Source organism: Sinohyriopsis cumingii, chromosome 3 (genome assembly GCF_028554795.1).
Source record: "Sinohyriopsis cumingii isolate HCF-2022 chromosome 3, ASM2855479v2, whole genome shotgun sequence".
In the NCBI taxonomy this organism is placed as follows: domain Eukaryota; kingdom Metazoa; phylum Mollusca; class Bivalvia; order Unionida; family Unionidae; genus Sinohyriopsis; species Sinohyriopsis cumingii.
The window spans coordinates 4,569,218-4,596,551 of NC_142963.1; the positions used below are offsets into that span (position 1 = coordinate 4,569,218).

Consider the following 27,334-nt stretch of genomic DNA (forward strand, 5'->3'; position numbering starts at 1 on the left):
CAACATCAAATAATTGTACTGCATGATTGAGAAGATTTTATTTTCATTTGCTGAGTACGTTTTCATACCAATTGGTGCTTCAAATTTAATCTGTTTATTTTGAAATTTCAGCAAACTGTTTTATCTGGGTATTTTTTTAAAAAGGAATTGGCCGTCGTTTGGACTATTCTAGTTATTGTCCCTCCATGCCTACTGAATAAACCAATAAGTAAAATGAAGTGGTTTTTTTTAATTATTTTTTATTATTTTTTTACATTTGTGGTAGAAGCATGATGCTGCCTTTCACGCATGCGTCTGAAAATTAACAAAGGGTTAACGGACGATAGAGACACAGGTGTTCTGGTCTGATGACAGGGATTATTACAGAAAATTTGAGTCTTCTGAAGGATTTAATTCTGAGTGAAAAGAAGAGGAATTTTACTTGCCATCCACACACAAATGTAAGTCTTTGTAAATATATTAATTACTAGTGAGCGGCCGAAAATCCGATGAAATATAGATTAAGAGATAATACCTCGTCCGGTTGGTCTCCGTTACCATTAATGTCAACAACAAAAAAGCGGATATTTCACAGCATACAGTACTCATGCTAGATGTCATGATAAGCGGATTATGATATAACAATGCACTGTTTAAATGGTTTGTCAATATGGACAAAGAATTTGTTTATGTAACAATAGATACATTTCAGTGCATTTTATATCCAGTTTGCAGCTTCCTTTAATGGGGCCTCTGAATTTCTGCACTCCAAACCAATGTTTGTATATAAAAGTTTAAACAGCCAACAACATCGCCAATAAAAAAAAAAAATCGCCACATGGTCTGTTTTGCCGACAATAAGGAAAAACAATCCAAATTTGCGACATTGGCGAAGACCTACGCGATCCCAGAATAAACTTTTTATGAGTAATTTTTCTTACTTTTAAGAAGAAAAAACTACTTTTTCATGTGCGAGAAAAATACATACAAAATTTCAGGAGCCATGCTACGATCATCTTGTATTATTCATACGCGATTTCTTCCCCAAAATGATAAAAGTTTTACAGTTTTTTCGTACTTTTAAGAAAGATTTTTTTGTGTACAAGAAAAATACATGTACATGAAATTTCGGGAGCCAAACCATGACCACATTATATCCGAATTCACGTTATAACAGAGCGCACTATAGTGGGGTCACACTGTACTGTGCATTTTTCTCAGGAAAGCAATTACAAAATGTCTTTACACAGATAATAAACATTTCTATTTTATTGTGATCAAAATTAACTTGCAAATAATAACAATATATCATATAAAACTTGGGAAACCTCAATTTCCTACAAGGTATTAATGTACTGTATGGTTGATAATATTAAAACAGCACCTACAGTCTTTAACTGGCAATTTGTGTTGACGGTGTTTTCATTTTTCAAATACCAAGCACCTTCAAGAATTAAAAACATCATCCATTTCTTAACACCAATATGATGTATTTCATAGTCTAAAAATTGTAATAATAACAAAATTACACACCACAAATGAAAAAAAACTTAAGGTGCATTCACAACATGTTCAGGTGAAAATTAAGGGTGTCCAAATTTTCTTGGTGTCTGAAAACATAAGGTGTTAAATGAACTCTTTCCTTACCTGGACATGTGATACCATGCAGACCAAGGTCTCCACACTTTTTCCAGAATGACTGTCAAAATGGAAAGAAAAAAATTATTTTGCATACACTAAAGTTTGTGCAATAAGGACCTAACACAAGACACATGAATGTAAGTATAAATGGACCATTTCCAATGGCAGCTACAATCTCAGGTTTCCATGATTTGAGCCATCTCTATAAGGGAGATATGGCAATGATGGGAGACCCCAATTTCATTAAATTTGCTCAGAAAAACAAGAGTATTGATTGATGACTTTTTGAACTGGCAACGATCAAATATTCTTTGGGGTGGGGAAATAATGAAGATAAAATTATAAGAAGTTTAAATGTTTTTAAAAATCCTACAAGCGGGGACCAATTCCTGTTAAACAGTTAAAAGCTGGGGCACCAATCCTTATGAGACATCAAGTAGTTTTGATTTTCAAAAAGAACAATCATCTTGATAAAAGTAATTATAGACCCTGTCAGCATCTTACCTAGCATATCCAAATTTCTTTGAGAAATGAAATGAGACAACAGTTAGGTGTTTTTCGTAAAGGTCACAGATGTCAGACCAATAAGTTATACTTGATTGAAGACTTTTGAAAGGCCCTTGATGAAAACAAATATGTAACTGCTGTCCTGATGGACTTATCCAAAGCTTTTGACTGTCTCCCTCATCCATGATATTCTGATTTGAGAGTTAATGGGTTATGGTTTGTCTGATGACTCATTAGGCGCTTACTGAGATGTCAAATGGTAAGGAGCAAATTAGGTTTCAGGCTGTCTCATGTAGTTCATCTGAAATTCAAAATGGGTTCCTCAGGGATTGATGATTACTTTTTAATGTTTTCATCAATGATATCTTTTATTATATTAGATATGACTCTTTATATAACAATGACAATGATAACACTTTGTCTTTTTCCTCATCAGATTTTGACACTCTGATGAAAACACTTGATGCACAGTCAAACATTCTGCTTGACTGGTTCATTGCTAACAAAATGCAAGCCAACCCAGAAAAGTTTCAAGCAATAGCTGTAGCTAAAATGACATTCAGGATGAAGTATGTACTTAACATAAACAGTGCTGTCATAAATTGTGAAGAAATTATTAAACTGCTTGAAACTGAAATTGACCATCAAGTGCAATTTGATTCACACATAAAAAAATCTCTGTAGGAAATCTTCAAGGCAACTGTCTTGAAATATATAGGTCATAGGCTAACTAGACTCAACAAACTAATAATCTTATAAATATTTATCCTCTCCAATTTCTATTTCAGTCCCTTAGCCTGGTATTTCTGCAGCAACAAGAACACTACAAAACTTTTTTTAAAGAAAAAGAGTGTCCTTTGGGATTTGATAACTTTAGAAGCAGTGACCATGAACTCTAACTTATGGCAAAAGTGCCAACTCTAAAGGGTGAACAGACTTCAGGTTATGGCTCTAAAGACTTTCAAAATACTGAATAAGCATGCTCCCAATTGTTTAGACAATTCATCCAGTTTTAAACACAATGTAATTTTAAATCATTTCATTATTCTATCTTGGAATAGTAAAGACTGCAAATGTAATATATGTAAATAATACTCTACCACCACCCCCAAACTATGATGACAGTTAATGTTTGTGTCTTGTTATCTGCCTTTGTTTTATGTACTAATCAAGTGATCTACTTTTAAATCCTTTATGTACTAATCAAGTGATCTACTTTTAAATCCTTTATGTACTAATCAAGTGATCTACTTTTAAATCCTTTATGTACTAATCAAGTGATCTACTTTTAAATCCTTTATGTACTAATCAAGTGATCTACTTTTAAATCCTTTATGTACTAATCAAGTGATCTACTTTTAAATCCTTTCATTTTAAATAAGGCATAAGCTGCATAACAGCATGCATTTTTTTAGCCCTAATTTGGTGCTTCTACATTTATTTTAAATCTAAATTCTATTAATTTTTTTACTTATAAATTGAGTTTATTTCATTTATCATAGGAACTAAATTTACTCTTACTCACAGACTTTTGAAATTTGTTGCTTGCTTGTGTCTTAAATCATGCATTGTGTGTTTTATCCAACTCTGTATTTATGTTTTATGATCTGTTGGATGTCTTGCTAATAATGTTTGTTGTAATGCCATATTTGTTGTATGTCAATAAAAAGATCATCAGAGCTTATTTTGCCTTGCTGCTTTAAATCATGCCAATGTTATATAAATCATATCTTATGGTGATCTGGGAAAACAGAATATTGTATTTCTGGCAAGATTCATTTTTGCTCGTCTAAATGAGGACAAATGGTGAAAGGCATAAGAAAATTTGGTTTCTGAGCATACAAGGTTTGGCATTTTGGTCCTGGAGATGACTATACATGCAAGATTAGAGGGATTCATGGATAGCATACTGAAGAGAGAATTTTGGCCATCTGAGATAATGTTACGGTTCATTTGCCTCAACACAGGGGCTTAATTAAGCAGAACTTCTAAATGCACACAGAAAAAGTCCAAGTTCTGTTCATGTACATATTACTCATTTAAGTGTCTAAGATGTATCAGTGGAACGTATGACTCGCTTAAGTGGAGATTAGTCTCCGAGATGTACCAGGGGAACAAATGACTTGTTTAAGTGGAGATTAGTCTCCAAGATGTATCAGGGGAACGTACGACTCACTTAAGTGGAGATTAGTCTCCAAGATGTATCAGGGGAACGTATGACTCACTTAAGTGGAGATTAGTCTCCAAGATGCATCAGGGGAATGAATGGCTCGTTTAAGTGGAGATTACTGCAAAGATGAAACAGGAGTACATTTTACTTACTTAAGTGGAGATTAGTTTCCAAGATGTATCAGTGGAACATATTCTTCATTTAAGGGGGAGATTGGTACCTAAGATGTATCAGGGGAAGATATGACTCAGATAAGTGGAGATTGTAGCACAAGGCACTGTGAAAGATGCAAACATATTACATGCTTATGTGAAGATCACTGTGAAAGATGCAAACATATTACGTGCTTATGTGAAGATCACTGTGAAAGAAGCATCAGGCAAACATATTACATGCTTATGTGGAGATCACTGTGAAAGATGCAAACATATTACATGCTTATGTGAAGATCACTGTGAAAGATGCAAACATATTACACGCTTATGTGGAGATCACTGTGAAAGATGCAAACATGCTTCAGCAGATAATAGGAGACTGGTGAATGGAAACAAAAGTGATTCTGCTGCAATTTTGTTAATTTTGTTACCTACAGTCAATATAGTTGTCAACTGCTACAGTACAAAGTAAATGATTAATTTTATACCTACAATCAAGTAAATGACTAATTCCATACCTACAATCAATATAGTTGTCAATGGTAAAATAAAAATTAAATGACACAATTATTGAGAATTACATGAAAACTGTGCATTCCACTGTATTAGCTCAATCTCGACTTAAGGATGTACCCTACACATATTATATAACCTTTAGATCAGAGGTGGGAAAACTTTCCAGTGCAAGTGCCGCATACACAAATTTACACCTTGTCACCGGCCGCATAGTTCATTAAGTAAAATAATTAATATCTGAAATAGCAAAAACAAAAGGTTTTTCTAAATAACATCTAATTAATTTTCAGTTGTTAATATGTTGTTAATATTTAAAAACTTAAACTTAAACTTCAAAAGAAGCACATTTATTTGATAAACAGAGTAACATAAACAGAGTCAGTGAGAATGATGACTTGTTCCTAGGCCGCATGAAAACCCTTAGCGGGCAGCATGAAAGCCCTTGGTGGGCCGTAGTTTGTCCACCCCTGCTTTAGATCATCTACATATTGTATAACATTTAGACCATGTACATCACAAAGAGAAATTAAGTATACACTGCCTATTTGTAGCCAACATTATTTACCAAAACAAAAACTCTTTCAGAAAACACTGTACTTAATTGAGATGGTAAGGACTTCCCAATCTAAAATGTCACATCCTAGTTCCCAACATAATTTATGAAATGTATTACAAGACTGAATTTACTTCTTACTTCATTGGAACCTAAGCCAGCAAAGAAAACCAATCTATGCTTTTCAGTTTGTATCCTATACCATATGAAACAAGACTTTTTCTCAAGTGTTATAATCTGGGCATCCAGCAGGATGAGTGGTGGCATATAGCAGTAGCATTATAATTTGGGCATCCAGCAGGGTGAGTGGTACCATATAGCAGTAATGTTATAATCTGGTTATCCAGCCAGGTGAGTGGTGGCATATAGCAGTAGTGTTATAATCTGGGCATGAATTTGGGTTGTGACACTTGTGTTATAATCTGAGCATCCAGCAGGATGAGTGGTACCATATAGCAGTAGTGTTATGTAGCAACACATTAAGCAGTAGATCTCATCTTGGGATGAAAATTTCACAGCGAATGACTAGTGTATCATATGTACCATGCTAATACACGTAAAGAAATGATTGAAACCATTTGGACAGACAACCTCATCACATTTAATAAGCAAAAACATATTCAAGAAAAAATGCAATAAATGTGCTCCAGTGACTCTCAATTTATTAGCGTAACAAAATTGTTTCTTTTACTATGCCTCTGTGGTCCTGAACTATGTAACAGAAAGAAGCAAAAGTAACAAGTTTTGTAAAATTAACAAATAATTTAATTTTCTAAGTGATAAAGTGAAAATTTAAGTGGAACTTGTACAGAATTGTGAATTAAAATCCAAATAACCCTAAATCTTCTATCACAACTTCCAAAAAGTATACAATATTCTGAATGAATTCCAAGTCTGATGTGTTGATGCATCAACAGTCTTCAATGAACTGATGTACCAATAGTGCTGATGTACCACAATGATAAAATCCTGAATATCTTTGACTGAATTCAAAATAATCCCAAAATAGTGTATTTGCCCAAAATGTCAATGAGCACTTTATACTTCCACTGAATAATCTAACTAAACAATATATGAACATAACTGTAAATTATTCAGCAGACTGAAATTAAAACAGTATCAAATAATTTTACCCACGACAATAATATCCAAGTTGACAGGCCACTGCTTTTGAATATGCAGGATGAAGTTTTATAAGCATTATGGTAATCAGAAAATATTAGAAATGTATAGAGCCTTCTAAGCAAAAGATGCATAGACAAATGCTCAATTTTTTGTGATCAGGCATAAAATAAAAATTAAAAATAACAACAAAAAATATAAAAAAGTATATCTTTATTTCTCATGAAAAATGTTGTTTTTATGTTATGATAATATGTCAGATTCAAACAAAAGTGAGAAAAATTAATTACTGGCATGAACATATAATCTGACATCTAAACATGCATATCAAGTTGCTGTCTACCCCTTATGGTACTTCACTTGATTTAGTATAGGTGATACCCAGTTACTGCTCACTTTAACAACACCTACTCCACCAATAAAGATCAAGATTTTTTTAAATGTTCAGAAGGCTATTAAGTTCCAAATTTTTAGTATGATACTTTTTTTACTTGTCCATCAAAACTCACTGAAAAGATATATGGGATTCCTGCCCTTATACCCAGGTCTGCCCTACAGACAAGATCAAATTCATTTCAAAATCTCAGTTCAGTTTTGGGCTGAAATATTATTTATGCTCTTTGTTAACAAGCAATTTAAATGGATAGATAATATGACTTAGATGCACATTGCCATTTAATGTTCTCCACTCCCTTCATTCCACATCATGTCAAATTTATTCAAAAACATTGCTGAAGCAGTATCAGGTGGGGAAACAATGAAAGATATTATCTCAGATTTAGCCATTTTACCAAGGTTTTAGTCTAAAATATATGACTGCCAAAATGCAAAACTTTAGCAAAACATTGGAAAACACCAAAGTAAAACCTTAATTTTTTTAATTTCAAATATTTCTTTTTTTTGTTATTCATTAGGTACCACATATCTTACTAGATGTGGAGTGACTGATGTACTTTAAACCCAGTGAATGTGGAAGAAATATATCTTAATATTGGTGAAAAAGGCAAAGGGACCATGTGGGAATGAAGAAGAGAAGTCGCTGTATTTGATATAAGAATGGACAAATATCTGACTCCTAATCGTCATCCACTATTGTGCTACTGTTGTAAAGAAACTTGTCTTTCACAGAAACAAGGCCAATCTAGAAGCTGTATAGCCAGTGTATCATGGTACTTGTCTTTCACAGAAACAAGGCCAATCTGGAAGGTGTATAACCAGTGTATCATGGTACTTGTACCGTGCACATCAGCTGGGGATAACCACTCATTCACACTAGTTGATCATGCTGCCACAACTCAAACTTTCTATATTCTGCATGACGATTTTCTTTCCTCATTTAATCTTTGGGCAATACCTGCACATTTCAGTATATGCGTGGACCTGGGTAAGAAATCCTCATCAAGATTTGCCTGTCCTGTCAAAGAATGTTAAAAAGAGTATTAAGATAGGTATGCATACCTACTCAGTTATCGCTCAAGAAAACGTGCAAAGAACTGTATTTGAATATTCTTATTGCTACCAAATTACCATTAAATTCATACATGACTCTTGCTTTGTCTTCTAATTATGAAATATGAACCAATTCAGTACCTATCAATATTTCTTATATATCTTTTTTATTTGTGTGTGTGTGTGTGTGTGTGTTGATTTTTTAACACAGCTTTAGCCATTTTTCAGTCATATCACTGCAATCTCTGCACTGTGACAGCTTAAAGTGATGTCTAGCACTGGGGCATCATGCTGCAGACATCTAGCATTATGTCCCACCTAATCACAGTATCCTAACACTAGCCTCTTAATGCTTAATGCCTAGCATGTCAACTGCCAGTATGTTTTTAATAAGTCTCTGGTATGACTTGGCCATGGTTTCAAACCCTCGACTTCCCACATGTGAGGCAGACTCTCTAACCACTACGCCACTGGAGTGGTAGAGAGAGAGAGAGAGAGAGAGAGAGAGAGAAGAGAGAGAGAACACTTCAAGGACAAATTGGAATATATATAGTTTATTTAAGCCTGAAATATCTTAAAATTCCTAAAGGTTCAACTGTTTCTAACTAAGCTCATATTATTATTAAGTTATGGAAGCAGTTGAATTTATGAAGTATGAAAGCTTCTCTTTGTACATTAAACTTGCAAGAGGAAATCCTTTGGAAAAAAGGAAGTGTAAACTGACAAACTGTTTACTGACTCAGTTTCAACATAGGTTCTACAGAAAACTAAAATTAAAATATGGACTAGACTTCAGGGTAATAATGTCACAAAAGTTATTTTTTATCCAATTATGCAGCATGCCACAGTTCTGTTCATTTAATTGACTTTTAACTGTATGATCAAATAAAGTATGAAAATAATGCCACCACCTGCAGGGAATGGTCAACCTCATTTCTAGTTGTTATTGCAATCAATCATCATTGGATTTATGCACATAAAAAATTATCTCTTCCATCGACATTTGCGAATCTCACGATAAATGAGGTACAAACAACAACAGGTATTTCTGCACAAAAAAAGACACATTTGAAATTGTAGTGGCAGTGGCACTTTGGGGGAGCCACCTAGTGAACAGTTTGAGCTATCACAAGACTGATTCCACAAGACTGATGTGATGAACTGTTTACAAGTGAAATGAAACAATGTGATGTATGACCACTTTTAATAACAGATCAGATGGTATTAGAGAGATTAAAGTATGCACCATGATTTTAATCTTTTAATATTTAAACGTTTTTACAGCTGCACACTGCTTCTAAAAGTTCTGGGGGGATGAGGGGGCTGGTTAGCTGATAAAAGGATCAGCAATGTTAGAAATGGCCAAATTCATAGTGGAATATTGATGGCAAAGTTTAAATGCAACTGCAACAAATCCTTTCTGCTTCTGTTGGTACCTGCATCATACACACCAATCTGGGTGTGGAGATCCCTCTGAAGGATGGTCCTGTACTGGTTCAGTGATGTTGAAGATCCCTCTGAAAGATGGTCCTGAACTGGTTCAATCATGTTGAAGATCCCTCTGAAAGATGGTACTGTACTGGTTCAATGATGTTGAAGGACAGACTTGTGATGATCCATCAGCTGTGGCAGAGTATCCTTCATTTGCTCCACTGACATACTCCAAAATGTTGCCTGTCACATATATATAGAAACGTTTATAAAGTAACCATTGTTTATGTAATAACATAGAAAAATATTGTCACAAACACTGTGAATATGCAAAGACCAAAAGCAAATTATAATGAAAATTAATGTTGCCATCAGACTAATGATATGCATGACATTTATTAACACTGAGCAAATTTTAGACCTGATAAGTCAATGGATCAAATAATATGTTTGTTGTTCACTTGATAGTCACTTCTCTTTAACTATTATTCTCACCTTAGAAAACACAGTTTAAACAAAAACAAACTTGTAAACAGTTTATTTTGCATATTTCCAATTGAACTGTCTTTTGCTACAAAAATCGTTAATTGTGCTAAGTCCTGCTAATAGATCACTGGTGTTTTCCCACAATCCCAATGAAGCCTTTGTTGGGTGCATATGACTTTCTGTTATCAAACCTACTTAACATAAACTTACAACCATTAACTGACTTAATAATAGTGTTATCAAAAGGTGAGTCAGAGTGTGATTTGGATGTTTAATGGTGCTTTAAAAAAATTTCTGTCACATCACTATGATGTCCGGAGTGTGACAGTTTATAGTGATGTCTAGCACTTGGACATCATGCCACAGACAAGCAGCATGATGTCCCATGCAGTCACATTATCCTGACACCAGGACAACCAGTCCTAACAGTAATCTCTTAATGCTGAGTACCTAGCAAGGCAGCTGTATCTAACATTTTTATACATCTTTGGTATGACTCAGCAGGGATTCAAACCCGCTAGTGATGGAAATCAGTCAGAATTTCATAATGGATAATTGGTTGCACTTAACCAATTGATAATCGGTTACTAAGAGCAAATCTTAGTTTTTGCTTGCTATACAGTTATATCTTTGCTCAAAAGTTCAAAATGTTAACAAGTGTTTGGAAGTAATATCTTTCAATGACATGTATATGTAACTGAAATAATGTTGTAATCCATCGAAGCCCATTTATATGTGATGTGTCTATAATTTAAAGTACAGAAGGACATTGTTTTCTTCTTTGTCATTATTTACAAATACTACACAGGAATTTACATGTAAGCTGAAGCAAATCATCAAAATTTGTTTACATTTATTAACTCAACAATTTCCCAGCATAACCATGTAATCATGACTATATGTTCCCAATTATGAAAGTCTGCACCTTCATATACATTGTGGTTTTATATCTGCAACGGAGTAAATAATTCAGATCAATTTTAGTGGATTGGATGCCCTATTTAGCAGCTTATCATGTGACAGGAGTTTTACTAACTGTTGTGTTTTGCATGCAACTATAAAGAAGTGGTCTCCCTTTACACACAATTGATTATAGAGTTTCACAATCAATTATCTTATTGGTTCGCTCAACCAAATGGTGACTGATTATAATCGATAATTATAAAAACACTAGAACCCGCAAATTCCCGCATCAAAGGCAGATGCTCTAACCACTAAGCCAATGGAGTGGTCAATCCAGCAGAAGTTTGAACACCAGGACCATCCAGTCCTAACTGAGTGTAGTGATAAACACTAATGACATTTGCATTAATGTCAAACCCATTGAACTCTATTAAATTTATATTTGAGTTGTAGCTATTGCAACACTGTGTGACAATATTAAAAAAGGTGAAATTTTAGCCATGTCGGAATTGGAGTCTGGGCTTGTGGAATTTAAGTCACTAGCCCTGGGCTTAAATTTTTTTAATCTGAGCATAGTACAATATACCTGTAATCAAACATCTAAAGTACCTCCTCTGCTGTTTGGTGGTGAGTTCTCTTGACTCCTCACCATCTTGTTTCACCACCTCTTGTTCTTACTTTATCCTTACTCTATGTCTTCCTTTTCTAGTGAACACAAAGAGGATGCATTATCCTTCTGAAATTATAGTAAGAAAGATCTAAAAGCTATATTATCAATGATGCACTAGATCTGTTATAGAATTATATACGATTGCTGGAATCAGCAATTTTTCAACAAGTTATGCAATAAAAATTCAAATGAAGGTCAACTGCACATTATAATTGTTATGTCTGTGTTGAATGCCCCATCATTTTAATATAACACAGCTTAAAAGTGCATACATTATTCCACGTTTGCCAATGATATTGTACACAAGTGATGGTCATTATCAGAGTCACACTATGAAGGTCTCACAACATTTGTTAGTTGCATTATTATACTGTAACATAACTGTCAAAGAGATTTCACAAATCAGGCTGCTAGCTCAAAAAATGGGGGCATTATGAAATAAATATCGGCTTATATCGACTACTTTCCAATAATATAACAAGTATATAACAGTACATTTAATCATTTTCTCTAATAAAGCTGTACAACAACTATGATTCACATGGGATCGAGGGTTCTCAATTGACGTGTACCTTTCATTTGTCTCAAGCATAATTTCCTACTGAGCTTATGATGTCCATAACAAACTGACTGTATGTGACATTTGCTACACCTTTATTTACACTTTATTGGTCTCAATGCTAACTCATATGAACTGTACAGAGCCAATAGATCACTGATATCACACTCTGATGGGGATAACTGAATCAAGGTTAGATTGTTTCAAAATTATAAAATTATCTTAGATGTTTATGGTAGAGGAAAAGTGAATCACTTGATTGGATTATCTTCTGAACCAAATATCAGCAATTGTTTTGTTGCTCATCAACTTACATGTAATACTACCATTTTAAAAGTTGTCTAAATCACATACAATTTGATATTTACATATTTACAATCATTTGCTCTAAAAATGAAAATAAATTTTTTAGGTATTTACAGTCTGGGAAGACAAAAACACAGTAAAATGTGTGCATATTATTCCCAGATTAGAATGGCCAGTAAGAACCAATCTAATGATGATACAAGGAAGACATTCTACATTCTTTGCAAAACGATTATTTTCATGGTGCAATCTGGAGCAGAAAATTGAGATCCTGTTAAGTATGAAACTTAGTAATTATAATTCATGTCATCAGTGGTAACCAGTCAGTGATCTTGTTGATGCAACTAAACTTGCTTGTGGATTTAATGTTTTTAAAATGTTGGCAATGAATGAGATATACACCTCTACTTGTTCATTAATTTGTCATACACTGGCTTGAATGAATTAATCAGTGTCTCAGTCTCAGAAATGACCTGCCTGTGATGATCATTCTGACTCTAAAGAAAAAGAAAGTAATGACTGAAAGAGAATAAATCTGCTGAAGTTGTAAGAACTCTTAACACGTTAACCCCTAGCAACGACTTTACGGGGCAAGAGGTAGTAGCCTACTGCCGAGCTCTGTAGCGTCATGGTCATGCATGATACACTAAAGTGGGTGGTATTATAGAAAGGTAGACAGATGTAGCTCTACAACGATACCAAAATCATCTGGAATGTCTAGTCGCACTACAAAATACAGTTAGAAAAACCTCATTTTTTGGACCCGACATTTTTTTTACGCAAAATTCGCCCGTGGTCGGAATCCCATTTTGTGTCTGGATTTTAGACCTTTTGTGTCTCAGACCTAAGGCAAACCAGTATGAACTGCAAACAGACAGATGAGCCTTTGCAAAAAGTAGGTTAAGATGGGCATTTGGAATAAAGAGTGGTCTCCATATAAAAATAATGGCTCCGTTTAGCAAAAAAAAAAACAACAAAAAAAAAACAAAAACCTTTTACCCTTCTGCCCATGCACGAGTCAAATAGCCAATGAAAAATGATGTTTCTAACACAACTAGGCAGTATGATACTGAAAGATTGAAAGATGACCGGGGATTTGGTGTTTTCGAGTCTATTCAGAAATAGCTTTCAAAATGTGTTTCCTACTTGATTTTCAGGCAACAATGGCAAAACGTTCCAGGGGTTAATGTGTTAAGCATCAGTTACAAATTACTGTACAAGTGTATCAATTTATTCAACACAAGAAATTGTAAGCTTCAATTTGCATTACAAATAACAATTAACAAGAAATTGTAAGCATCAACTTGCTCCATAAATAACAACACAAGAAATCATAAGCATCAATTTGTTAAACAAACAATCTGAGCCACAAGATTACAAATAATAAAAAAAAATGACTCTTGAGATCTCATTTTGATGATTGAAATTTTGGTGTCAAGCATCAAATGACTCCTCAGTTTTGAGATCTACTGAGAACCCTCGGGACTCCTACAATAAAAATAATGAATATCTGGCCAAACAAAGAGAAGAACATGGCCAGCAAGACATGAAAGTAATGGAGGCCCCAAGTGGTCTAGAGCACATGCCTTTACTAATCAATGACATCTCAGCTCTGTCTGCATGGGTTTGAGTCTCACGCTCTGCCAGCATGGGTATATGAGAAAGCTTCCCAGTGGCTCCCCACAGGTTGGATGTTCTTCCAAGGATTTCTCTAGGTTCTTCCTCAACCAAATATACTGGCTGCCATATATAGCCTTGCATGTGCTGAAAAATGGTGTTAACTTAAAACAACAATACCAACAAAACAACAACATAAAGACAATCAAGACTTTACCATTTTGTATGCATGACTCTCATAGCAAAAACTCTATAAATTACAAAAATAGAAACCCTGAAGACTTAAAAGGAGTACGACATGTATGCTGTACTAATATGCCTTCAGTTAACAGTTTATATCATGTTCAACTGGACGATAAATTAAGCAAAGACTTAAACTATGCAATGTACATGTTTACTTTGTGACAAGGTGCAGTCACATCTTGTGCTTTAAGGTTACATGTGATGTACATGTTTACCTTGTGACAGGGTGAGTATTACATCTTGTGCTTTGAGATTACATGTGATGTACATGTTTACCTTGTGACAGGGTGAGCATTACATCTTTTGCTTTGAGGTTACATGTGATGTATATGTTTACCTTGTGAAAGTTTACAATGTTAAATCGTGTGCCTTGAAGTTGCTAGAATAATTGCTTTGCATGGGCTATCATATGCATGGGTTACTATTTGCTGAAAAGAGGCAGTGTACTGTTATTATAATTTGCAAAATGGCTTTTAGCACATTTATTATGAGGCCTTAAACTTTCCAAAATGGGAGATTACTTACTGACAAACCCATGTAGGGAAAAAAGAATATGTTACCAAATCATTCTACAATAAGCATAAATTTGTTTGACATACTTTCTGCACGAATGCTAGTTGTCTGAGTCACTATTATAGAAATATCTACGACTTTTTATATCGCCTTAGGAAAATTAAACACTTTAGTTCACCTAAAAATGCTGAAACAAAATGGGAAACATTTTCTTCAGTCTGAAAATAAAAGTTTCAGTTAAGATTCAAGATCTAATTTATTATTCCCCTAGATGGAAACTTATAAATTATTTGTTTGTGTTGCGTATGCATACATGGAAATAAAATAATTTTAAAATGCCAAGTCACAAGCCAGTGAGCTTTGCAGAGCTGTTTGACAAAAGTTCTGCAACATGTCTAAGATATAACAGTACTAATGCCCATGAATAATTTGTAGTTGACTGTTTGAACAGAAAAGGTTTGTGCAGCAATTAATTTATTTGGGTGAAAAATTCAAAAATAACAGATTCCTCTGTATATTTTAGTGCCAACATTTAATGGGATGAATAAATGAAGAATAGCATCCAAGTTTGGAATTAAACAAGTCTATATAAAAATCATAAACAATATGCTTTCCCTTCATCCTTCAATGTCATTTTGAATACATTCAATTTTATTTGCAACAAAATAACTAAAAAAAGAGGAGAACCTACCGTATCAGATATAGCGTGGTGTTGGGTTCTCATACTTACAATGCAGATATCATCGAATCACATGTTCCAGCTTTTGGTTGAAATTAGTTGACCCAGGGATGTCGCTGCACAAGCTCAGCTCCATTCGTACACATGAGAAAAATGGCCGCATTTCTTGATTCAAGGGAGATATTACACGACTCAAAATGTGATGAAATGTTGATACTTGTTTTAAAGTCATCCAACGATGTTTAGGACCAATATCTTCCAAGATTCAGTATTATTTTGACAATTTGTATTTGCAACTTTTTACATGTAATGGTGCTAATGGGCCTTAAATGACATAATAACATGTTTGTCACATACTAAAGTGCCTTCTATGGAAAAATGGGATTAAAATGGGACAAAATGTTCTTTTCCTGATGGCACTAGAGGCTAACATAGCAATTTACAATCTCTTAGAGCCTGAATATTGGGCTGCGTCAAGCAATGATGTGAAATGCACCAACCATCTCTGCAATCCTAAGATATACTTTAATTAGGAAAGTACAGGAATGGAACTAATTATTCAGACTCAGGACTAAAGTTGTGCACTTACCCTTAAACCTTTAAATGTATTTTCTCTATCTATTTCTGCTGCATGTGGTGCCAACTCTTTCTGTGCAAACTGAAAAACAGTCTCTCTCAGCTGAAAACACAAAAAACATGTATGATATGTTAGAGAAAAGTATGAAATTTTAAAAAATCTCATGGCATTTCTCGTACTAAAGCTGAACACCGATCCAAATGGAAGAATGAATTTGCTTAAATGATGAAGTCAACTGTTATGAAAACTTGGCTATTTGCTGCATTTTTCTTGTAATTCCCAAAAATCAAGTCAAGTACATACTGAAGATTCTGATCTTGATGATTTATCTAATATATGTCATTTCACTTTACGACAGTTGTAAGTAGAACAACTTGCATTGCACCTTTATCTGTGCTGGATAAACAATTGAGAGAGTCCCCATGGCTACATGGTTAGTCCATGGCTACTGTCAGGTAACCAATTTCACAGAACTATAGTTAGCATCAGCTAAGTCAAGTCAGTACTTGAGGACCATTCATATATGATGCATCAAGGGGGGAGTTGGTACAATGTGTGTTGATGTGGAGATTATGTGGCTTGAAAAATGTGATGTCACGTAATAAACTACCATCTACCAAAGAAAATGTAAGCTACATAGCGTCAATGTATCACAATGGAAGAAAGAGACCATTGAGAAATAAATTCATGAGATGACATGTATACAACTTTATTTCTTGGATTTCAAGTCTTTTCTTCCATATTTTTTCTTTCTTGTATAGGTTTCAGAGGACTAAGCCCGGATTGATCAAGATAGTTTTAAAATATTAAATAATTCAGAATGCAGTACTGTATTGCTGTGTGATTTTCCACACCAACTGATTTCAAACCAATTTTTTTTTATAAACTTTTTTTGCATGGGGCAAATATTTGTGACATTATATATGACAGGGTCTGAGTTTTGTGACAAAATGTGATGATTCAGATGGGGGGGGGGTTAAAAACTGCAGTAATTGCATGACATTATTATAAGTGAGACATATCATAGGGGTCATTTCAATATTTTAGTAACTAGTTAAACATATTAAAACTAGACAATCAATGATAAGATGAATAATCAAATTCGAATATTCACCATATATTATTCTTATTTGAATATTTAAATATTCATTTCTCTGGTGGCATTGTTTACCTATATCACTGAGATCAGCTCAAGAATTAATTTAATAATGCAAACACTATAAACACCTGGCAGATGGTACACTCATTTGTTTAGAAAAAGGTACAGTACAGCAAAATAAGAGAACTCACTAGAATAAGGATGTCCTTGGGAGAAACACAAGAACAATGTTCCTGACACTAGATAAGAACAATGTTCTTGACCTAATAATGATGTACTTGACACTAGAACATTCTGCTTGCAGTTCTTCTCGCTAACGTCATGAACCTTGTTCTCATCTTGATAATTTCCCCACCACTTGTTTCGGGACTGGACAAGTACAACAGATTTCCAAAACATGCCAAACATTAATGCACCATGTTTCAGTTTTACGTTGTTTTTTTGGGGGGGGTAGGGTGGAGTTGCTCTGACACAAATTTTGTTATTGTAAACATACTTAGGAACATTAAAGAAGGAGCTCATGACGTCTGGGCGATTATATCAAAACCAGTATATGGTATAAAGGTATCAATTGTACAACCCCAGGTGGGCGGAGCTTAAGGTGTAGAGAACATTGTATTCAGAAATAAACAAAACTAGCTGTGATTGGTGCATTATGTAAGAGTTGTACTTTCTGTAAGGCTTTAAAAAAAGTTAAACCTCTTGGCAACATGTGAGATTATGTTAATTCATATCTAGATCATATTTTGTATTTTTGTTGGTCATTTTTTTAAAATGTGGTACACATGGCTGAAAATGTGTCTGTTGTGACTAGATAACTCTTACCCCTGTCTAGTTCCAGAAGAGTTATCTCTTTTAAATGCAATGGAGTACCTGGTTCTGTCCTAGTCCTACAATGTAAGACATAGCACACGTTGGTTTTGTTTCAGTGCTATGTCTTACTATCCAAATAATGACCTTGTATAGCGTGTTCTGATGTCGTTGACATCGGACGACATCGGAATAAGTAGTCAAAGTTTCAGGAATATCTCACACATTTGGCAGCATATATTGAAACTATTCCAATAATTTATGTGTAATTAATATACTTACTGTGCTGTCTTTATCCTGGCAGAATGAAAATATGTCACTAGCAAATGGACTCATTTTCATGTTCCGCTGACATACATTTCTAGTCGAGGTATGCCAAAGTATGTTTAAACAGGTTCATGTGGCAAATATGTTTCTTGAATGAAACAAAATGTTGCTTTACAGTTTCAATGGGCATAATATATTTGTATTCGTTTCGTCAAAGAATAGTATTTTAACTTAACCCAATTTCGGCATTCTCTGCTTTCATCGATTTCCAGTCAACTGAAATGTAGGCCAACAAAACTTGAAAACAGGTCCATTTCTTTTGCGAGAATTTCAATTTATTAGAGAAAAGACATCATAGTAAGTAAAGTCTGATTAAAACATCATGACTTTACTTTGTAGAAAAGCGCTGTTACTTTAGTTGCCAGTTGTGTCAGGTATTCCTGAAAATTTTACTTCCGTTACCATGTTAGTCGACATCAAAAGACACTACACAGCGATGTTAGCTAAGCAGTGAGACCCTGACGCCCAAAACATAAATATCAGCGTCAAGGTCTTACATCTAGGACTAGTTATGTCCTTGTCAAACTGACAATCTAACATTGTTCTCTAGGACAGTGTGTGTCATGCATGCTGAGGTAGGATAGAAAGTATATTTATTTTGCAAAACATCAGCATTGAGGTCTATGGAAAAACAATTGGTACCGTGATACCATAGGTGTCACCTGGCCAAACGCAAGTCGACCTGGCATCGACTTCACGTTTTACTTTGATAGTTCAAAAAGAGTTGACGATTCTTTCCTAGTGCAAGTTGCTTAGTATTTGTACCTGTTTTTGTTCCTCAGTTAAACCGAATAATGACTCATTTATTGGATAGTAAGAAGATGCTCGAGAAAGTCCAGAAAACACCGGTACTCTGCAAAGAACTCGACGTCCCAGAAATAGTCCAAATTGTCCAGCCATGTTAGACAGTCGTTTATAGCATCAACCAAAGAAAAACATGAGCCAATTCAGATATATCTTCGTAACTTCAGTTTGTTCGCAAAATTAAAGCAAGCTATGTTTTACAAATACAGCAGAAATTAATTGAGCCAATAATCTGTCCCATGGCAAGAAAAAAAATCACACTACATAAAGTATTAAATATTTTTAATGTTTTAAGAACCAGTGTTGAGGTTCAAATTTTCTGCAAAATATTTTATCTGTGCAAATAGTGTTTCAAATTGTTATGTGAACACAATTTGTTTTCGTTATCTTCTTCTTTTGTACAGTTCTTTCTTTTTGTCTTCTTGAAATAATCTGAATTTTATATATCGTTGTAAGATATCTGTTTATATTGTAAATAGCTCATAAAGGTAGATGTTACGTAAGACGAGATATTGTGTCAGTGTTATACTGTCTAACGGGCTTAAGGTCTAGTTTTGCTTTCGGTGCTTATAATTTACCTATAAATCGTATGTGTGGTATATAATACTTCTCTATGTATTATTTTAGGTAAAGTGTAAGCAACGATACGAGCCCCTGTACTTTCAGTCGGGTCGATTCGGCTGGGTTGTTTCGGCCCACTTACATTTTATTCATGATAAACTGTTCTACTTTAATAAGGATAATTTTTATGGAGGCAAAGTGCCAGTGGTCACGGCTACATATCAGCTGCTTGTTTATTTTAACATTTTGGCATTGTTATTGCCATGGGCGTACATCACCCCACCCCATTTCACCTCTAAACATGTTTTGACCAGCATCCGTAAAACTGAATAGCTGACCACTACACGATATATGGACAACTTTCTTTTGCATACCAGGGACCAGCAACGTAGAATGAATTGCCCACTGAACTTAGACACAAAGACACGGTGATCCCATTCAAAAGTGCTCTTAAAACTCACTTATTTCGACTGCAAGAACAAACTTAATGCCCTAATAATATTTCCTACCTTTAATATTTTCAGCATGTTTTTTTAATTATGTTTTGTAATTTCATGGTGTTTGTTTTTTGTAATCATATCAGTAGTGAATAGGGATATCGTAGGGACTATGGGACTTACCATTAAAAACAATACAGGGACAATGTAAATTTAACACGGGAAAAATGGCTGGGTCAATATAGGGACAATGTAAATTTCACATGGGAAAAATGGCTGGGTCAATATGGGGACAATGTAAATTGAACATGGGGAATAGAGTGTGGGTCTGTCTAGGGACAAGGGGAATTTAACATTGGAAAAAATCTTGGGCAAGTTGAGCCTCAAGGGAAATGGAACAGAGTCGGACCCTATCTTAATAGGGTCCCGACCTGATAGTAGTAAGGTGGGACGGTCTAGGGACTAGGGGAGTTCCATGTTAAAAAGGTAATATCCACTCTGGGGACTACGTAAATTTAACATGGGAAGCAATATCCACTCTGGGGACTATATAAATTTAACATGGGAGAAAAAAGGTATCCACTCTGGGGACAAGGGAATTTAACATGGGAGAAAGGAAATATCCATTCTAGGGACAAAGGCAATTGAACAATGGGAGAAAAAATATCCATTTTAGGGACAAAGGCAATTGAAACATGGGATTTTTAAATAAAAAAAATATAAAAAAGGGGGTAGGCAATGGAAAGTCAATCTCTTTTCGAGAAATGTGGGTGGCCCTGAAAAGGGCCTTTGGGTTTCTTCTTCTTTTTCTTCTAACTCCTTAACTTCTTTATCCATCCCCTTATTTTTTCCATCATTCCTTTCTTCTTCTTTTCTGTTTCCGGTATCCAGTCCGGGTGACCCATGGCTCGGAACTTCTGTTGGATTTTCATCCAGTTAGCGTTTAGTTTCTCTAGTTCTTCCTTTTTCTTTCTATTTTCTTCTTCTTTTCTTTCCTTTGACCACTTTTCTTTGATGTTCTTGACCTCTTCGGTCAGCACGTTCCTCATTACTTCTTCCGCTTTCTTAAGCTTGTCTAAGCCCCACTTCACAAAAGACCAATCTGTCCATTCTACAATGTCTTCTAAAAAACACCTTACACTAGTCACATAAACTATGGCTTCTTTCAACTTGCCCACTTTCACATACGGTGGGTTAATGAAACCTCTAATTCTCTTCTCCTCATCCTCTATCATTTCTTTCACAATATCGATTGCTAAGTGGAGGCTGGTTACTTGTCTTGAGACGAAGTCTTTTGTCACTGCATGCCTCCATTCCTGTTCAAGCCTTTCTGCTACATTCAATCCATCCACCATCCAATACCAACTTCCCATAAGATTGTTATAGAAAGCTGAAGCTGCTGACATCTTCTTGTTTGCTTATTCCGTGGAATGGGCTCCAATGGCAAACACTGTTAGTTTTATAGTTAAAGCGCGGACGTGAAGGAAAACATCACCCTAAGACATAAAATTGATATTACCTAGATCATAACCTAACAACGCGCGGACGTGAAGGAAAACATCCCCTACTTTTCTCATTTCATATGATCTACTATCCACATACGTAAAGCAGCAATACACAAACCCCTATTCTACTATTTACACACGCAAAGCATTAAAATGAAACCCAAATCTACTATCCACACAAACCTACGTCAGCGCTTACAAACACAAACACAAACACTATAAAAAAAAAGAGTCAGTGTTTATATTCACACTACTCTACCTACACACATTGGCAAATCGATTGTTATTTCTTTTCTAAAGGTTTGGGTAGCCCCGAAAAGGGCTGTTTGTTTGGGGTTTTTTTTAACGCCATGACACCTGGTTAATGATGGCACCTTCCAGGCCTGGCACCACACACACATCTTCTTCCCTAGTCTCTTTTCACTTTTTTGGGGGAAACTGCAGAGGCCGGATAAGTGGCTTCAGAATCCCAATTTAATGTCTCTGGGATTCTGAAATTTCCTCTCTCCTCTTCTTTGTTTCTTCTCTCCTCCTCTTCTTTGTTTCTTCTCTCCTCCTCTTTCATCCTTCCCTCTTCTGCTAGGGCCTCTGCAGCCAGCTCATTCACTATACGCCTGGCATATTCCAGGTGTACATGAAGTTCAAGCAGTTTTGCTAGTCTGGTGTTCATTCTCTTGATCAATCAACAAGGGTAGCTAGACTTCCGAACGAGTTTCAAATTATTCTAAAAGCGCGGACGTGATGGAAAACATCCCCCTAAAACAAAATTGATCTTACCTAGATCATAACCGAACAAACGCGCGGACCAAAAAGAAACACTCACTCACTTTTTATACTGCCCATCACTATTCTAAAAAATTTATTAAACTAATAATATACTATTCACATACGCAAAGCAATCCAATCCATCCCCAAATCTACTCTCCCCACACCTCAAACAGCAAAACAAAAAAACATGATCTTAATCTACTATCCACACCAACGTACGTGAGCACTTACAAACACACAATCCTATACACAAACACATACACTCACACTATAAAAAAGAGTCAGTGTTTATATTCACACTACTCTACCTACACACATTGGCATATCGATTGTTATTTCTTTTCTAGAGTTTGGGGTAGCCCTGAAAAGGGCTGTTTTTATGTTTGCTATGGCAATCTTTTAGTTTCTAAGAATGCGACGTCCTCTGAGGATAGACTTTATGACGATAGGTCTGCTTCTTCTGAAAGAGAAGAAGAACTCTTTGGTGTCGATACGACAATCGACAAAGCCTCTGTCAGGTTCAGGTTCCTGCTGCTGCTGCTGTTGTTGCTGCTGCTGCCTCTGAAGTCTGTACTTCTCTGTCCATTCTTCTTTCTCCCTGTTCACTTCTTCTCTGAAGAGCTCTTCTATCAGGTCTTCAGTGACCTTTAGCATTCTCACATTTTCTATCTCTTCAGCTTTCGGTATCAGACTATGTCTGACCCTATGCAAATTCACGTAGGCTTCGTTTAGCTTAGCTAGTTTGGAGCACATCTTCGTAGGAGGATGAGTCGACAATGGATGGTTAGACTGGAAACTACCCCCGGTTCTTAAAGTCAAAGCGCGGACGTGAAGGAAAACATCCCTCTACGGTTTTCGAGCCGGAACGTTCAATGAGTGTCATGAGAGGGATAGTAAGAAGTCAAAGAGCATGAATCAACATTCTTATAGGCAAACAAACCACAAAGGCATTTGTTTTCAAAACACAACATTTTTTATTCAAAGATCACTTAACACTAACCAACAACTCTAACATTTTTAACAATAATCCAACAATATAACATCAAACATTTTTTTTCAAATGACAAACATTTTTTTCAATTCACACTCTATTTTAAACAGGGTTGACAACATTGTGAATGAAATTGTGATTTCCACTGTTGGAAGTCATTAGGACATTGTTGGTCACTACGTTTCCTAGCTTGAGACAAAAGATAAGCATAATGGTCACAAAACCATCGATCTACTTTCACATCGTTTCTAGAAGAAGAACGAGGATCAAAATGAGTCACTAAATGTTCTAAGGAATAGCCCAGGCTGCGATGATGCAGAAAATACACACAATATTGTCCACACACCAAGGAATCTGTGCCTTGTAATTTCACATTATTGAATCGGGTGGTCTGAGCATATCTTCTCATAAAGTCAATGATATCCTCTTCCAAATGGGGCAATCCGTACGAATCGAAATATTCCACACATTCTTCTTGAGAAAAGTAGACGGTTACCCAGTGGGTTCCTGGGAGATGACTGTCGTCCGTGTTGATCACATAAGCTTGATGGTCTTGAGGTTTGCGATGAGGGAGTTCATCTTTAGTACAGACCACAGGACTCCAAGAAGCCGTGTACGAACTGTGGTTCAAAAGGTAATAAAGTTCCCAGGTATCCATTGATTTGTGTTGTTTTTTTTCTTCTTCACAGGTAATAATAAGTCATCAATTCGATCCTGACTTTTTGCTTGAAAATGTCTGACAAATAACCGTTTCTTCGTTTCGTCTCCTCACTCTGATTCAGGAGAGCTTCGATACGATGGATCTCTTGAGTGGTTAATGGTGGACAAGAATGTTCACGCAAGTCTTTATACCACTGGTGCAACACGACTTCGTCCGAGATGAGACTTCAAGCTTCGTCCAGATACTCGTCCAATTTTTCTTCTTGACTCAGCATCAGGCATTTTTCGTGTTGAATTTGACAGGGATGATCATTTTGACATCCATAGCAATTTTTCTTGATCAATTCCATCATTTTTTCGACCAAGTGTTTGGCAAAACAGGAGACTAAATGCGCTTCTTGTTCTGGCCATCTTGACTTCATCATGATCACTTCTTCTTTTTCCACGGTCTCCTCACATTCCATGTCCAACGTTTCTCCACTAGGTAAAGAGGGATAACAGTCTTCCATGGCTTCTAATAGTCTAGAATGACTTCTCTCAAACTGTTGATTTCTATCGTATTATCGAATTCTGCATACAGGATGACGTTCAACGTTACATCAGGGTCTCGGTCTTTAAACTGAATTTGCACACGAATCTGGCCGGATTTTATAGGGTGGAAATGTCCCTCGTCGCTGCCTTGGTCTGGAGTGAAATCGAAAGCCCACAAAGCATAACCTCCTGCATAATCCTCGTACGTAATACCGTGACTGGTGTTGGTTCCTAACTGACCGGTGGCTTCGTACAAGGACAAGTACGATCTCAAGTAATTCTTCTTGTCAAAGTTGGGTTCGAAAGGTCGGGTACACAAGGTCTTGCCATCGCGACTGACTTCGATCTTGGACACGCCAAAGTGTCGAAAGTAGAAAGGATTTTTAGCGATAGCTCCGTTGAAGGCTTCATTCTCGACCATACCAAGGATTAAACGTTTGGGTAGTTGTCCTTGGAACAGATGATCTTCGATCATGGATCGTTGCCCCTTGGGAATAGTGAAAGTTTTCACTTCCACGCGTCGGATCGGATACTTGGCGGTCGTTCTGCTCAACGTCTGACTGATGTCGTTTCCCACTTTAGGTAACACTTCCACGCGTCGTACGTAAAGTCTAGCTTCTTGGAATTTGGTTTTGTAATCGTCAGCACCAGCCATTAAATGGAAAGCGGTACTGCTACGATTCAGTCTCAGGCGGACATCCACCCAGTTCAGCAAATACTTTTCTTGCAACCACATGTCCAAATGCAAACGATCCATCAGTTCTAAACTTGTGTCGACTCCCATGATTCTGTTTCTTCGTTCTAGAAATCCCTCATTTGTTGATTTATTTTTATCCTTTGTATCAGTTTCGAATGTTTCAAACTCGTTAGCTTCGTCAGCTTCCCATACCACGCAGGCATTGAGATGAGTGTTCTTGGCGTCTATTCCGTACGTCAAGAGATTTTCCAGGTAGGCGAGATAAGGGTAAGTATCCATGCTGCTACTGACTAGTTTGTTATTCAAGTACAAGTCCACTCCACTAAACAAGGAATGCATGAAATTGTTGACGGGAGCTACTGCTTCAGTGTCTATATCACCTCCTGTCTTATCTAGAACTTTGACTTTCAGGTACAAGTAACTGCTATTCAGATCGATGTAATCTTCGGGCTGTCCTTTGATTTCAAACTCGATGGGAGCGGAATCGGTCAATAAGGAGACGGGATGAAATTCCACCCATTGGGATTCTTGCATGGTCATCATGGTGGGGGGCATGGCAAACAGATCCAGATCCGACTTGGAACAGGCGCAAGACTCTCGGTGCATCATTTTTTTCTCTTTCTCAATAATCAAAAACGTCTAAGTCTCGAACGGTTCTTCTTTTCTTTGTCTTCTAGCTTTATACGTGTGAAATCTGGTGAAAGGGTGTTTTCTTCGTCGTCTCCTTCTGCCTTGTCCTTGCTGAATGCCTGACTCGGTAGCGTGCAGGGCATTTATAGGTGTTTCTCGTCGACCCAAAAGGTCTTTGCCCGTTTGCAGGAAGACATTTTTGCCAGCCCTCATGAAGGCTTCTTTAGGATTTTGTTTGTCGATGATGACATTTTGGAGAAATTCTTTGCCTTGTGTCAGTGCTGCATCTTTCAGGTCGTGCAATCCGCGTGTCACCATCGGTTTCAACACCGGGGCCACCGAACGAAAGGCCGATTTTAATATATCTCCTAAACCGTGTCCTCGCTGTCGAGCAACCCCTCGGTACACTGGATACATGACTTACGAGTCGTGAGAGAACCGTTTTCGAAAATGGAGTTTCACCGTGACTTTTCCTTTGGTGAATGGAATATTTTGCCCCAGATCTCCTTTTATAGCAATGTTGACCGTGTCCAAATACGACTTACTGACGGGCAAATAGTGAGGATGTACAAATTCGCGGTGAACGTGATAGGTGTTTCCACCTTCCTGGTCACTAGTCGTGGTACTATCCACTTTGAAAGGAATGACACGCAGTAACGGCACAGAGGTGTGTCCCACCACGTTGTACTCCACCACATCGGAATACACAAAGATCAAATTCAGTCCTTGGTTCAGTTCTACAGGGAATCGAAAAAACTTGTAAAATTCCGTATTGCTGTTGATCTTCGGTTTAAAATTGGAGCCATTTTTGTGTCCCCACCTAAAATATCAAACAAGTCACGATTAAAACTGATGGACAACGTTTGGGTATCCTGAAATTTCATCGGTAAGCGACGAGCCACTTTATGGTACTCCAGGGTGACACTTTTTTTGATTCTGTTCAGGGCTTTGTCAAAGGCTAACTCGAACCTGGAAGCAATGGAGTCCACCAAATGTTGGCCACTAAAATAAAACCCTGACGGAATTTTCAAGGTGTAGGTACTGAAGAGTGGATTGTTGGCTGGTTTTATGCAGCCTGAAAACCCGATTTCATTCATGGTTTCTTGCAATTGTTGGTTCAGGATTTCGACCTCAAAAGTGTTTTGCTTTTCAGTGATGTTTTGGATTTGTGTAGGGTGAATCATTTCTACCAAAGCCACTTCCCAATGGGCTTCGTGATCTAATGGGATGAACTGAGGTAATTTGGCCGTGTAACAGCACAACGTGTTGTGGGGCAACACCTCCATGGAACTGTCACTGGGTAAGGTTAAGTAAAATTGGTTTTGGTGACTCATAATTCCAGAGTTCTGTGGCTGTCCGAGGGGTTACTGGACGTCAAAGGTGTGTCTCCGCCCAAAATGGGGTTGTTGTTGTGGTTGGAGTGGTGACTGGCACTGAC

General features: G+C 36.4%; 1 protein-coding gene and 1 long non-coding RNA gene across 3 annotated transcripts in view; both read right to left on the reverse strand.

The window, feature by feature from the left end:
- Positions 1–19,242, reverse strand: part of LOC149802400 (isovaleryl-CoA dehydrogenase, mitochondrial-like) — an 86,613-nt gene extending 67,371 nt beyond the window's left edge. Inside the window, exons 1-3 of the mRNA XM_089951610.1 lie at positions 19,078–19,242; positions 16,089–16,178; positions 1,627–1,678 (exon numbers count right to left, since the gene is read on the reverse strand). Of these exons, the coding sequence (XP_089807736.1) occupies positions 1,627–1,678; positions 16,089–16,178; positions 19,078–19,212 (277 nt within the window). The 5' untranslated portion in view covers positions 19,213–19,242. The remainder of the gene's footprint in view (positions 1–1,626; positions 1,679–16,088; positions 16,179–19,077) is intronic.
- On the reverse strand, positions 6,883–12,207 carry LOC149802401 (uncharacterized). 2 transcript variants are annotated; one of them, XR_016419903.1, is made up of 3 exons: positions 11,522–12,207; positions 9,529–9,766; positions 6,883–8,057 (listed from the first exon to the last, which is right to left on the reverse strand). It is a non-coding gene; the product is annotated as an uncharacterized LOC149802401 (long non-coding RNA). The 2 variants fall into 2 exon arrangements; XR_016419902.1 differs by having other exon boundaries at positions 11,499–12,207.
- Positions 19,243–27,334: the final 8,092 nt, after the last annotated feature.